Source organism: Camarhynchus parvulus, chromosome 3, assembly GCF_901933205.1.
Source record: "Camarhynchus parvulus chromosome 3, STF_HiC, whole genome shotgun sequence".
Lineage (NCBI taxonomy): Eukaryota > Metazoa > Chordata > Aves > Passeriformes > Thraupidae > Camarhynchus > Camarhynchus parvulus.
In genome coordinates, this window is record NC_044573.1 from 72,973,011 (window position 1) to 72,987,802 (window position 14,792).

A 14,792-nucleotide genomic window follows, 5' to 3' on the forward strand; every position below is an offset into this window, starting at 1 on the left:
TTAAATAGCCTTACTTTTGCAGAAAATTCTAGAGCTCATGCAAACACCTGATGCACACAGGTTGGCCTGAATTCCCTATTTGCCGAGTTAACCGATAGGGCAGTACCAATCATAAAGCTCCCCAAAGGTTTTCCCTGCTGTCCCAAGCTGCTGTCCTAACAGGACCAGGAACATCCAGATGGATCAGAAGGATAATTTATTTGTCGTGGCCAATGGAGCTGGAGGCACTTAGATTGAGGCTGCCATCAAGGCTTAAAGTTTCCACAAATGCACAGGGAGAAATAAATTAATGGAACTGCACTGAGACCAGCAACACATTTCATGTAAGTGTAACAGTCAAATTTTGCCCATTCCTCCCAAGCCAGTGTCCCTCTGAACAGCTGAAATAAAGAATATTAGTAATTATTTGAACATCTCTCCCTGACCAAGTACCAGGCAGATCACAGAATGTTTTAGGAATAAACAAACGACTGTATTAAGATTAGCTATTAAACAATAAATTGCAACAACTTGTATGTCTTCTTTAAATAATTACTAGTTAAATATACCGTCATTTAATTTACTCTATGGCTGCTCTTCCATCTGCTATGTTTGTTTTTCACACAGGCGACTCCTGGCTGAAGCTGCTCTTCAGAAGCTGGATCTGCAGATGGCTGAACAAGCTTTTGTGCGTTGCAAAGATTATCAAGGCATTAAGTTTGTGAAGCGCCTGGGCAATCTGCAGAGCGAGTCCATGAAGCAAGCAGAAGTGGCAGCCTATTTTAGCAGATTTGAAGAAGCTGAAAGAATGTATCTGGATATGGACAGAAGGTAATTGCATGTAAACATCTCAGCAGTAGAAAAGTCTGGGGGAAAAAAAGCATTCCTTAATCAGGAATGGCTGTTTTCTCTGGAGAGTCTTTACCAGTTTCTGCAAAAACATAAAAGGATCAGATGGAGGGAATTTTGGTTTATCCATAGATAACCAGTTCTGTATGTAAACCAGTGCATTCCAAACTGTTTACAAAACCTTGGCTGCTCTAGGTAGTGCTGTGTTTTATAGATGTTTTTTCACAAGTATTTTGTCGGTATTTCAACTGGGATTCCAACAATACAAACAATCTTAAATAATGTTTAATTTATGTGGTGTTGCTCTGTGCTAGTAGCCAAGTACACATTCTTCTCAATTACATATACAAACAACAGAGTTTTTAATGAACTGTAATCTTTGGAGAGACAGACTCTGGATGAAACTGTGAAACATTGAAACCAATCAGTGTCATTTTTGCTCAGGAATGAAAACAAACAAAGCAAAATTTTAGTATTGCTGGGAATATAAAATAACATTAAATAATTAGCCAGAGCATTGTCTCTACTGAAAAAGGATAATGAGAAATCAGTATCAGCAGTTGTGCAGTGTAGCCTGTAGATGGTGGTCAAATATGGAGAAACATGAATCACTTATGCACATGAGAAATTTTTAAGCTTTGATTAATGGAGCCATGAAAAACAGTAGGGAATGATGGAGGAAAAAATAGTTATTATTTCATGCTGTAAGAATGAAAGTAAGGGGGTGGCAGGGCAGAGAGAAGGCAGGAGCTGGGGAGAGATGCCCAACAGTGCCTGGTAATGAAAACTTCCTTGCTTGTCATTAATTAGTTGCTGGCAGTTGGGTGGTTTGGGGATGTGGGCTGCCTCTTCAGCACTTCCGTCAGACTGCAACACCCAGTTTTAGATATGGCATATTCATTTTCACATGGCTGAAGAGAAGTTTGGACATAGAATTGCAGAAGTCAAAAACTTACTTTTTTGTTTACTGGTTTCAACTTTCACAACTAGAAAAATCCTGATAAAGATCTACCATAAATCACAATGAAATAAATCTATTTTTCAAATAAAATTCTAATGTTTTTAGATAGATGCTCTTACTTAGCTGACTGCATTGACTTTCTCGTGCCTTCCTTAATTTACTTGTAAGTTGAGGGCATTTTTAAAAGAAGGGCATAGGTCTCTGCCATTTATTTTCTATGCACCTGCAGAATTACTTTTATATGAGGTAATATAGAATTATTCTATTTGGTGGAAAAAACATGCCAGACAGACACACAGTGAGTCATATGTATGCATGAATAATAAAAAGGAAAAACTACTGCTGAGTCCTTTCTCCTTTATCCAAAACCACCCTGAATCTGGAAAATAAGTCTCTGAAATCCATTTTATTACATCTCAGCTTTAGCCTCCATTATTCATATTTGTTGCTTCTTGGTCTTTCCCCTCACCTTCCTTCTGCTTTTAGCCTTTTGCAGCTGCTGCCATCTCTTGTAGTGGGTCAGCAGTGAAAGATGCAGAACAGAGTAAGAGGGAACCTGAAGTAACATCGGGCCAACTGTCTCACTCATTTAACTCCTCATACAGGAGTGCGGCTGATAAGGAAATACATATTGTTGTATTTGCAGGGATGCCCCGACAAAGGCAGGAATGATGCATCTGACTCCATGTTCTCAGAAGGCTAATTTATTACTATATGATATGATATGATATGATATTAAAGAATACTATACTATACTAAAGAATACAGAAAGGATACTTACTGAATGGTCAAAAGATAATAATGAAAACTCGTGACTCTTTCCAGAGTCCCGACACAGCTTGGCCCCAATTGGCGAATGAATCAAAACAACGCACACCAGAATCCAATCAGGCAATCACCTTTGGGTAAACAATTTCCAAACACATTCCACATGAGCAAAACACAGGAGAAGCAAATGAGATAAGAATTGTTTTCCTTTTCTCAGAGGCTTCTCAGCTTCCCAGCAGAAAAATCCTGGGTGAAGGGATTTTTTCAGAGAATGTGAATGCCACATGCATACATGTGATATAACCTGGGACCTCTCCTGAGTATTTGCTTTAATGGAGTAGTGTTGAAATTGTAAACAAGTTATCTGGGATCACTCTGATACCTGCATTGCAGGTGAAAACACTTTTGGATGCTTTTCTCGAGATGTTTGTTATCTTTTTTGCTGTGTTTGACTTTTCCCTGCTGTTTCCTGTTTAGAGACCTTGCCATCGGGCTGCGGATCAAGCTGGGCGATTGGTTCCGCGTGCTGCAGCTGCTGAAGTCGGGCTCGGGGGACTCGGACGACGCCCTCCTGGAGCAGGCACACAACGCCATCGGAGACTACTTTGCAGACCGACAGAAATGGTATGGCCTGTAGAGACACCAGTAGCAAGGAACTTAGAGAGGAAATTATTAAACTGATGACAAGACTTAATTTATGAGGAGGGACAGATATAAGGAAAGTCAGGATGCAATACATTGGATAATTTTGTAATAATGAGATTTTGCTCTTATCCGTATGGTTCCATGATATGATAAACAGAGAGCTGTTGATCAGCTACCTAAAGGGTGAAGGTGATAGAAATCTCTGCTTTGCCAGAAGTCTGTCTGCTTCAAAGGAAGGGAAGAAAAGAGAAATACCTATAAAGTTACATTAGGCTGGATATAGAATGTCCCAAAAGGGATTAAAAGTAGTACATAATTACTAACAATCAGTGAATTTTCTAAAATGCTTCAAAACACAAATATTTGAGAAGGTCCAGACTTCTCTGACCTGGATCTGTCTTGAGCTGTTGCCCAAACTGGGCACCCAAGGAAGATTTTAAGGGCAGTGCACACCTGTAATGGTATTTCTCCAGAACACATTTTGCAGTCAGGTGCTTACTGAGCCACAGGTAATGTCTTCATAGCTAGTAACTTGCAGGGAATTTTTTTTCATGAACGTTTGTTGTTGCCTTCTAAGCCCATGTCTTAGAGTTCCACAGCTCCACTATGTATTGCCATTATCCAAACTGTATTGTCACAATGCAGCTGAAAAACTTGTGATTAGATTAGAAATTTGTGATTAGATTAGATTTTGAAAGTTGACTTTTAGAAGCTTTAGGTAACTTTGGAGAATGGTCTTGGAGGTCTCGGTGTTTGCATTTTTAAATAAAGAAGCACAACAGTAAAGCCCTTTTCTGGAAGTTTAGCTGTAAGTTGTCCATTGTCTGCCCTCATCTCTGCAGACATGGGAATACAGCTTTAAGAATTCTTTGACTTCCTAATCTTATGCTAGTGAGAAAATCAATGTTGCTACACTTTTAATATAATCTGTGAAAATTAAAATTTTTAGTGCATTTTGGAAAAACACTGAAATTCTAGCTATGAAAGTTTTTCAGGCAAAGTTACCTATTTTAAATAATGTGATTTTAAATTTACAAATGCAAAAGACTTACAGAATTGAAAACTTCTCTTGAGTTGATACATCAGAAGCCACCACTTTTTTTTGTCTTATTAGGTTAAATGCTGTACAGTACTATGTCCACGGACAAAATCAGGAACGTTTAGCTGAATGTTACTACATGCTAGAAGACTACCAAGGACTGGAGAATTTGGCCAACTCACTTCCAGAGAATCATAAATTGCTTCCTGTAAGCAAAAAGCACCTTTATTGTTCATTGTCTTATACCCAACTATTTATTTGAAATTTCCCATCTTGGGAGGGTTAAGAACAAGAGAATAAATGCAGTATATGTCCTACTCACTTGCATGCAATGGTGTTACTGTGGTATTGATCTCTAGTATTACTGTTATTTTCACACTCCATCACTCTTCCTTTCCCTTATTGTCCCAGTTCCCCAGAAAGACCCGACTGACAATACTTTAAAAGGAGGGAAAGTAGATGGGATAGGGTGTGTAAGATAAATAGATGTACAGGGTATAGGTCTGTATATGTAGCAGGAAATTACCTACTGAACAATAGCTAATTTAAAACTATGCTGTGGTTGACTTAATCCAAAATGCCTGAAAAATGCAAAACATACTCTTTTAATGCTTTTTCCAGTAAATCAAGACATAGCATTTTCTTTTAACCTCATTGTAATGGCTTTCTTGAATTCAGAAGCAGTGGGTGAGCCTAGCACACTGTTCTAAAGATTTACAACAATGCCTGGTGCCTTCACAGGGTCCATGAAGCAAACAACCCATTCCCCACCCTCTTGGACTTAAATTAACCGAACAGGAGCACTGCTGTTGCTGCACAATGTACTAAAAATGCAGAAGTGAATTTCATACAGTGCTGATGCTTTTTGCAGGATATAGCTTATATGTTTGTGAGAGTGGGGATGTGTGAACAAGCTGTGTCAGCCTTTCTGAAATGTAATCGACCAAAGGATGCCGTGGATACCTGTGTGCATCTCAACCAGGTAAAACAGCAGGAGATAACCGGTAATAATACCAGGTTAACAGTGAGATTTCTATCCTAATGTCCAGTGGAATACAAATCCATGTTAAGTGTTAGATGATTTGTCATAATTTCCGGAAAATTCATACTTCAGTCCTTAAACCATTTCTCTGAGATTAAGATTAAACCACTGGAGGGGCTACATGCAAAGCTACATGCAGGGTATGTGGGCAGCATGCTCAGCATACAGACATTTGCAGCCTCTGTGGAGCTAGGCTGTGCTGCCTCCTAATGAAATGGGACAAGACTGGAGAAGAGATAAATGTCCATTCTGGCTATTTTCCACATCCCACTCCTTTGTATAGATACAAATGGATTTGTGACTGCATAAGGATGTAGCTGGAAAAAGCTGAGCTGGAAACAGATCTGCATGTTTATAACTAGAGCTGTTTCCTGGTATAACTTAACCTGTGCAAATGTCTGTGTCAACACAAATAAGGGAGAAACTGAGGATGGCTATGAGGAACTTGATGGATGGGAATGGCAGGACTGCCTGGGGCTGGCTTTTTGTGAACAATTTCTTAGTTTATGGATCTGAAGAGCTATTAGATGTGAGATTCAGTTAAGATCTCAGTCCTCCAAACTTTTCATCTGGGGCAAACATAGTAGCCAAACCACTGAAGATCAGGCAAATTCACAGACAAAATGAGGTGTATAGAAGAGTAAGTAAAGTGTTACTCTGTGCTTTAAGCTTCTGGGCTTAGGTCCTCTTTTAGACATGCTTTTGAGACTTGGTTGAAATCCACATGTCCAGCTACGAACTACAATGAAAGGATTTTGCACAGCTTTCATAAAAGTAGAAGCAACTGTTTTATATGTGGTTTTGGACAGAGGTCTGTCAGCAATGAAGAAAGATGGGGAAGATTTTGAGATCGTCAAAGAATCCAATTTTATTGTGGACTACAAATGTTTATATACTGTTTTAGGAAGGCTAGTAATGTTTTACTACAATGATTGGGTTAAAGATCACATAAACAAACTTACAGATTTTAAACTTAAACTATCTCTTGCTTGCAGAAGTCTGATGTAATTTTCTTTTTTCCGGTAAAACCATCTGATTTGATCTTCTTGCAATCTTGATTTAATTCTCAAAGTTCTGTTTGCTCTTGCCAAGGCATCCTGTTATCAAATCTCTTATGCTAATAAGGTCCAAAGTAATCTCTGTTTTGGGTACCCCAATATCGATCCAGCATTTTTTTCAGTACTGCAGTATCACATGATTGGCAATGATGTAAGCATTTGTATGCTCTTGCTTTTTATGTTAATTTATAGTAGTCTGGTTCAAAATGGTGATGAAATATTGCACACAGATGCTGCAGTCTGTTCATGGATAACTGGTTTGTTCTGAGAGTGTATTTGAAAAAATGAGATTAATAATTGTCTCCTTTAATTTCTAGTGGAATAAAGCTGTGGAGCTGGCCAAAAATCACAATATGAAAGAGATCGGATCCTTGTTAGCCAGATATGCAAGTCATTTACTGGAAAAGAACAAAATCCTTGATGCTATAGAACTCTATCGTAAAGCAAATTATTTCTTTGAAGCTGCTAAGCTCATGTTCAAGGTATGGCAGGTTTTATTTTTATGTTGAATGACTGGGGTTTTTGGACTAGCTCTTACTATTTCTGTGCTACTTTTATTCCCTTGGGGTTATTTTAGTTTTAATAATGTCTAGGCAATAAGCAGATGTCATCATACAGGATACTGCAAATATAAACTGAACTCCCAGAGTTTAGATATCTCTGTGTGTAATAGTTACCCTGGGTGTCCCCTGTAGCTGGTGGAGAGGAGACTTTGGGGACATAAGTCATCTATTTATTTAGTTTGAGGCTTTCACTTCAGTAGATGAACTGCATCTCAGGAAAGGTCCTGATGCTCTGCATTGCCTAATAAAAGAGTATAGTAGACTGGCCTGGGGTGCAATGTCCACATTATTTTAGATGTCATGGGAGTTATTTTTATCTCCTTTAAAAAAAAACAAAACCAGCAATGTCAATAACTAGAAGTTAAATTTTGGTATTTCTTCAATTAATTCCTTCAATTAGAAATAGCTGTGGTGTGCTTTTAAGATAAAAATGTTGCTTAGATTTGGTTTGGCTGCAGAAATTTCTCTACATAGCTTAAAGTCTTGTAGGACTGATATGTAATTTTTACAGCAAATATTTATAGCAGTATATATATATAATATATGTTACTTTCAAAAGCTATTCTTCTTTTCTGGGAAAACCATCAGACCTTATTGAAAGCTATGTATGTGTTTAAAAATTGCTATTTTTTTAGTTTATTTTTATACTGGATCACTAGACTTATACATGGTTACACTGATTTATCCTTCCTGAGAATCTGGCTTTGTATACACGTTAGCTAAATAAATATAAAATAATGTGCATACTTCACTTTGACATTTTCATTTATAGTTCTGTTTGCAGTCTAAATTATTGCATTTAAAGGCAGAATCATTTTTGGCATGATTTCCTAGGTTTGTACAAGCATGCAATTGTCCAAGAGAATTAAATCCCTTTGTTTTTTTTTAAGATTGCAGATGAAGAGTCAAAGAAAAGGACAAAGCCTTTGCGAGTTAAAAAGCTTTATGTGCTATCAGCCTTACTTATGGAACAGTGTCATGAACAAATGCAAAATGCACAAAGGGGAAAAGTTAAAGAGAAAAGTTCAGAGGTAATGTCTTTTTTTTTTCCCCTTTCTGAATTCTGGTATCTGCTGGCTAGTCAGAATAAAGCAAGCCATCTTCATGGGAGCCTATAATGTTTTTTTAATAACCCTTTTCGCTGCTAAGAACAAAGCTTTCCTTCAAGCAAGTCCCCCATGAAAACATATTGTTTTAGGTATTATTTTGAAACATTTAAATCGTATGTATTAGTAGATATTTTGCTTCCTAAGTTTAACATGGTTTTCTTAATATTTTCACTATAACAATGAAAACCATACTAAGAAACTTCCTGCAAGACTCTTGTGTCATTTAGGAGTAAGAATTGATCCCAAAGGGTGATCTGTGATTAGATTAAGCTATGTTTCCTTTAATTCAGCAGGGAGATGGCTCCAGATACAGGGGAAGCAAATGGAAGAATTTTTTTTTGTCTGCTTACACGTTCATCTTCATATGCACAAATGAAATTGTTTAAGCAAATTTTTAAGAGCTCTGGTGTTGAAATGCAGTATTAATCCAAACTATGAACCAGTCTGCAGATGTGCACAAAATATATTTGTATACACACGTATATGATATTTATCTTTGAAAATCTGCACCAGATGTTGTGCCTGTGCTCTGTACAGAACGCCTGACAATGCTCGCTGTAGGTCCGTTCGTATTTTGCCTACTTAACACGGACAGTGGTGTAATCATCAAGTATAGAAAAGCTCTTTTCATATATCCCCATTTCCTGCTGTATCTGTTTCCTATACAAATTACTTTTGATACTGGTTTGTTTTCAGAGTGCTTCAGCTTTGGCTGGTTTGCTGGAAGAAGATGTTCTTTCTTCAACGAATCGCTTTGCAGACAATGCTTGGCGAGGAGCTGAGGCTTACCACTTCTTCATACTTGCACAAAAACAGCTCTATAAAGGTTCTGTAGATGCAGCATTTAAAACAGGTAAGAATTAATTTTCAACCCTGTAAAAACAGCACATATCTTCATTTATAGCTGCCACATTTTTCAGTTCCTAATAAATCCATGGAATTTAAACCAAAACCATATAATGAATTGAATATGGCTGCAGTAACAATACCTGGAAAGGACTTCACTGAAGAAAATGCAAATCTTTCCAAATATTACCTGATAAACTGGTTAATCTCTGTAGATGTTCTGCTGACTGTTTTGTTTCTCTGCCTAAATTATAAGGCACACCTGAATTTACATCAGATCTCCTTGTAGAGCTTCACAAAAAATCTGTGGGAATTAGAGAAACAAATAGCACCTTGTACTTTGTCCAAGTAATAAAGATTTAAAATCCTTCTATTTTTACAACCAACCAACCAAAATAAAGTGTTTCAAGAAGACACCAATTTCCAAGAGAAATCTGCTAATTTGTTTTTTAGACCAATGCTTCAGTCATGTCAATAAAAAGACTGTGGTTCATTTTGTCTATTTTTAGAATTAATACTGTTATCTAGCAGCAACTATTTCATACAGATGCTTGCACTTCTAAGAAGATGCGTAATAATTTCCTTGGATTTCTTATTTTTCATTTTTTTAGCTCTTCATTTGCGAGATTATGAAGACATTATCCCTGCAGTTGAAATCTATTCCCTTTTGGCACTCTGTGCATGTGCAAACAGATCATTTGATACTTGTTCAAAAGCCTTTGTTAAATTAGAATCCTTGGAAACTCTTAAGCCAGAGCAGAGGCAACAGTATGAAGAGCTTGCTCTAGAGATACTCACAAGATATAGACCAAAGTATAACAAAACACCTGCTCTGGAGGATGTTCTTGAGAGGTAGGTTTATTTTCATATGATACTATAATAATACTGTCACTTTTTTCTGCTGTTCGCTGTGTTTTGGGTTTTAGCAGGTTTTGTGTGTGACCAAATTAATTAAGTGCTTTGCTGCTAAAACCAAATATTGGGCAAGAATGAGGCAGGAGTTAGCCAGTTTGGAGGAAGGTAATACAGCACTGTGTTGTTTGGGAAAACAGACACTGACTGCATTTGAGGATCTGGGCACAAAGATGTAACTTTATCTTAATTTGAAATGCAGGTAGACAAAGCACAGGAGTTCTAGGACCTTTGAGACTGTGTCATGTGACATTAAAGAATGTTACTGTTTGCATCTCCATGGTGGAATGCTGAAAGTATCAACAAGGGACTGTTTAACCATTATTAACGAAGAGGTCTCCAGTGTTTTGTGAATTACCTAAATCTACTTGGTGTGCAAAGAGCAATATGTGAAGTTAAAATTAGTATGAAGGGCACATTTAAGGGGTAAGTCCTTGGAGTGGCTGTACCCACAACGTGTTTGACGTTTCCTGCTGAGAGCGTGGAACTTGTAAATATGGAAATCAATTCTAAATCAATTTTCTTTTAGCAAACAGGATTTTAACCTGTCTTGATTGATCCTACTGTGCAGCTGTACAGAATCTCAGTAGCAGGTGTGATTCTGTTGACCCTTCAGACATCAGAGGACAGAGTATAATAGCAGTGCATGTGTCTAATCAGGCCTTACTTTTATATGGCATTCACTGCCTCTTTTCACCCCATCTTTTGGATCTGCTAGTCCTGGTTTGTTGACTGTATGGTTCTGGGGATGGGCATTCTCTGGTGTGAAGATTTCTATATTTGGTTACATGAACAATGAAGTGTTACATGAGCTAATAACTTCTAATCAACAAGTGGCACATGGTATTTTTATTCTTTCAGCTTTACTCTTTTTTTTTTTTTTTTAGTGGAGATGGTAAACTTCCTGTATGTGTTGCAACAGGAGCCCCTATCCTGGAGTATCAATTCTGGATGTGCAGTGTGTGTAAGCATTGCATGACAGCCAAAGAAGCAGGCCATTATAACGCCTGTCCTCTGTGCCACAGCACAGTAAGCTGAGGATAAAGACTCTGTAGCTGCATTTATGACTGCTAAGATCAGCCTCTAAAATGTTACTATCTTTTACAACTCAGGTACTGTATTGTAGCAGTTAGTGCTGCTATTAGAGAAACATTAAAAAAAAACCCCAAAACCAAAACAGAAAACCCACAAGAGAAACCTTTATTGCTTCCATTTAGCTGAAGAAATTTCCATGTAAATAGATTCCATTTTTGCTACACTTTTTAAAAAAGATTAAAGGTAAAAGCATTCTTTTTGAATTGTAGATTGAGCCTAGTTTCAAAGCCATGTGAATTGAATGTAGGCTCATAATGATATGTTCTACTCTGAGCAGGCTCAATTTTTTTGTCTAATTCCATAGGAAATTACTGGGTTTTCTCAGAATTCAGAGTGTTTTGAGGGAAGTGATTCCTGAGTTGAAATAACGTCACAATAATTTTGATAATATTACCATATATGTTTTTGTACTACTGTTTAGAGTTACTAGAGTGATGACACCAGTATAAGCATACATTAGTGCTGGTTTCTTCTACTAAGTGTATTTAAACCCACCATAAAATAAAGGGCTTGAAAACACGCAGCAGTCAGTGTGTCAGTTGGGTTCCTGAGCTTGGGTGATGTCACCTTCAACAGCTTAAGGAAACCTCTGTGAACTTGCAACCTGGAACCTGGCATTTTTCATGTAGCTTGGGAGAGCAGCCTGCATCTGTTGAACAGATTTCAGGAGCTGAAGTGTCACCCTTGTGACACACAAAGGTCCAAGGAACGATGTCTTGCTGTCCCACCTTACTGCTGGTTTGTGCTCTGGCAGTGCTGCAGGACCTTGAGCACAGGGTGAGCTGTGCCCAGGGCCAGCCAGCACCTGGCTGTCTGACAAGAGCTGTACATTCACATTGTGCCTTGGCACGTTTGAGAGGAGAGCAGAGGAGCTCTTCTGTGTCTCACCTAAGCTTAGGCCAGGTAAGGATAAACCCCATCTCCAGAGAATCACAGAACAGTAAAACAGCCTGGGTTGGAAGGGACCTTAAAGACCATCTTGCTTTAAACCTGCTGACAAGGGCTGTGACACCTTCCACTAGGCCAGGTAACACAAAAGCCCATCCAACCTGTTCTTGAGTATTTCCAGGGATGGGGCCTCCACAACTTCTCTGGGCAATCTGTTCCCGGGTCTCACCACCCTCACAGTAAAGAACTCCTTCCTTATGTTTAACCTAAACTTCTCTCCTTCATCTTAAAGCCATTCTCCCTTCTCCTATCCCTTTATGCCTTTGTAAACTGACTCTCTCCAGCTCTCTTAGAGCCCCTTTAGGTACTGGAAGGTGCTCTGAAGTCCCCACCAAGCCCTCTCCAGGCCGGACACCCCCAGCTCTCCCAGCCTGTCTCCCGAGGAAAGGTGCTCCAGCTCTCTGATCGTCTTGGTCTTCTCTGGCCTCGCTCCAGGGGCTCCGCGTCGTGCCTGTGCTGCGGCGCCGAGCTGGACGCTGTGCTGCCGGTGGGGGCCCGGGAGAGCGGAGCAGAGGGCTCGGTGGCCCGATGGTGTTCCTGACACTACTGCTGTAATGCTGTGCTCTGTGGGCAGCTCTCCCCGGCCCAGCACCTTGTAAACTGGTAAAAAAGGGTCAGTTTACAAGGGCATAAAGGGATAGAAGGGAGAATGGCTTTAAGATGAAGGAGAGAAGGTTTAGGTTAAACACCGTCTCTCTGTGGCCCTGCTCTGTTGTTAGTGACACTATTGCCGTATTTCTGTGGCCCTGTAGGGCTCCTGTTGTTAGGGACACTATTGCCGTATTTCTGTGCTCTGTAGGAAGCTCCTGCTCTGTGGGCAGCTCTCCGGCCCAGCACCGTCTCTCGGGGGCCGGTGGTGTTACTGACACCACTGCGGTATTTCTGAGCTCTGTGGGCAGCTCCTGCTCTCTGGGCAGCTCTCCCCGGCCCAGCACCGTCTCTCACGGGGCCCGGTGGTGTTACTGACACCACTGCGGTATTTCTGAGCTCTGTGGGCAGCTCCTGCTCTCTGGGCAGCTCTCCCCGGCCCAGCACCGTCTCTCACGGGGCCCGGTGGTGTTACTGACACCACTGCGGTATTTCTGAGCTCTGTGGGCACCTCCTGCTCTCTGGGCAGCTCTCCCCGGCCCAGCACCGTCTCTCACGTGGCCGCGCGCGCCGGCGTGCCCGTGACGTCATCGCGATGGCGGGGGAGGCGGCGGCGCTGCTGGCGGCGGCGCGGGCGGAGCTGCGGGCGCGGCGGCTCTCGGCGGCCGAGGAGCTCTTCAGCCGCTTCATCGCCCGCAGCCCCGCGGGGTAACGCCGGGGCCGGGAGCGGGGCGGGCGCGCCGGGCCGGGCCCCGCTAACGCCGCTCCCTCTGTCCCCGCAGTGCCAGCAGCGACCTCGCCACGGCTCTCAACGACCGCGGGCAGGTGCGGTACCTGCGCGTGGAGTTCGCCGCCGCCGTGCAGGACTTCACGGCCGCCATCGAGTGCCAGCCCGGCTTCGAGGTGCCCTACTACAACCGCGGGCTGGTGCGCTACCGGCTGGGTACGAGCCGGGCAGGGCAGCGCGGCCGGGCAGCCCCGAATCACGGGCGGGACGAGGGTGGGCATCGCTGCGGGGCCGGCGCCACACGCGGTGACAGCAGTGACAAGAGCTGCTGCCTGCCCCCCGTGTGCGCTTACATCCCTCTTGCAGCCTGTGCTGCTGTCATTCGAAACGATGCTGCTCCCTGGAGGATGGGAGGAAAGGTGTAGTTGACTTGTGGAGAAATTTGCACTGGGGTAAAACAAGCCAGTTCCAAGCACTGCCATTAAACCTGAGATAAAGCATCTCCCAAGCACCTGTAGCACAGCCTTCTCCACTTTCAGTGGGCTGCTGGCCACCTCTGGGGAGTTTCCTGCCCCGTTTTTGGTGATGCCATCCCAAAATGACAGCCCTGTGCCTTCTGTTAGAGCTTGGCCACTGCAGAGGTCGAGGCACTGGAGAATGGAGCCGGGCCGTGGGCACCAGCTGGAAGCTCTGTGCCTGTGTGCCAGCTTTAGGGCAATCTCAGTATCGGTGTGGGCCTGTTGTCTTCTCCTCTTGGGAACAAACTGGCTGAACTGAGCCTTAAGTGCATTTGAGTCCATTCTTGATGTGAAACTCTTTGACTCCCAGTTGGGCCTGTGGAGAATCCAAATGCCATGGGTCCAGGAAGCAGCTGCTGCTTTGTGGGTGAAAGTATTAGGAGGTGTTCTTGAGTTGTCAGAGATTTGTGAGCATGAGCAGTTACAGAAAGATAATTTTCCTTTTCCTTTTTTTTTTTTTTTTTTTTGGGACAGGAGACTTTGATGAGGCCATGAAAGATTTTAGGAAAGTATTAGAGTTAAACCCCCAATTTGAAGATGCTGCATTGAGTCTAAAACAGGCTATGCTTGATAAAGAAGAAAAAGAGAAACGGGGTTATTGAAAATTCAGGAAGTGATGTGATGGATGTGAAAATATTCCACTAAACATGTGATTTTTGTCATTGATGGATGAAACACAAGATCATGTACATCTGTTATCACCTGTTGAAGAACTTCATTCTTAGGTAAATAAGTTAAAAATTGATCATGATTGCAAAGTAACCTGGATTTGGGATTTTTATTCTTGAGAGAAGGTGTAATGTTGGTCTCTGTGAGACACATGTACAGATTTTGTACAGAAATACTTTGTAATTCTATAATAAATGTATTGGCCAGATTAATTGAAAATAAAAATGAACATATAGTTTTTATCTCATGATTGTCTGCAGAGTTTACCATAGAAAATGCTCACAGGAGGAACTGTGGCTTTCTCTTCCTTATTAAAGGGATCAATTCCCTGAAAAATGCAGTGTGAAATCCATCTGATGGAGCTGGCTGTGAACACCCAGGCAGCTTCATTTCTCACATTGTAGGAGGGACCATTACTGAAATCTGTAAATCATCAGCAAGGAACACCCTTGCAAGTTCATAGCAACACAATTTCT

The 14,792-nt window shown here is 41.2% G+C and overlaps 2 protein-coding genes across 3 annotated transcripts in view; both read left to right on the forward strand.

The window, feature by feature from the left end:
* WDR35 (WD repeat domain 35) overlaps positions 1-11,472 on the forward strand; it is a 42,705-nt gene extending 31,233 nt beyond the window's left edge. Inside the window, exons 19-27 of one of the 2 annotated variants that reach the window (XM_030945847.1) lie at positions 607-810; positions 3,035-3,181; positions 4,317-4,449; positions 5,113-5,223; positions 6,659-6,823; positions 7,795-7,935; positions 8,710-8,866; positions 9,471-9,711; positions 10,659-11,472. In XM_030945847.1, coding sequence (XP_030801707.1) covers positions 607-810; positions 3,035-3,181; positions 4,317-4,449; positions 5,113-5,223; positions 6,659-6,823; positions 7,795-7,935; positions 8,710-8,866; positions 9,471-9,711; positions 10,659-10,809 — 1,450 coding nt within the window. In that variant the 3' untranslated portion in view covers positions 10,810-11,472. The remainder of the gene's footprint in view (positions 1-606; positions 811-3,034; positions 3,182-4,316; positions 4,450-5,112; positions 5,224-6,658; positions 6,824-7,794; positions 7,936-8,709; positions 8,867-9,470; positions 9,712-10,658) is intronic. The other variant, XM_030945848.1, reaches the window with a different exon arrangement.
* Positions 11,473-12,987: 1,515 nt separating this feature from the next.
* Positions 12,988-14,560, forward strand: TTC32 (tetratricopeptide repeat domain 32). Its single transcript, XM_030945792.1, has 3 exons — positions 12,988-13,110; positions 13,185-13,345; positions 14,122-14,560. Exons 1-3 carry the CDS (start codon positions 12,998-13,000, stop codon positions 14,247-14,249), a joined length of 402 nt encoding a protein of 133 aa, XP_030801652.1. The 5' UTR covers positions 12,988-12,997; the 3' UTR covers positions 14,250-14,560.
* The last annotated feature ends 232 nt before the right edge of the window (positions 14,561-14,792 follow it).

Excerpts from the sequence above, each read along its gene's own strand:
- TTC32 (XM_030945792.1), top strand. The coding sequence starts at position 12,998 with ATGGCGGGGGAGGCGGCGGCGCTGCTGGCGGCGGCGCGGGCGGAGCTG. Across the intron at positions 13,111-13,184 it reads ATCGCCCGCAGCCCCGCGGG|TGCCAGCAGCGACCTCGCCA; the intron begins GTAACGCCGGGG and ends CTGTCCCCGCAG. Across the intron at positions 13,346-14,121 it reads GCTGGTGCGCTACCGGCTGG|GAGACTTTGATGAGGCCATG; the intron begins GTACGAGCCGGG and ends TTTTTGGGACAG.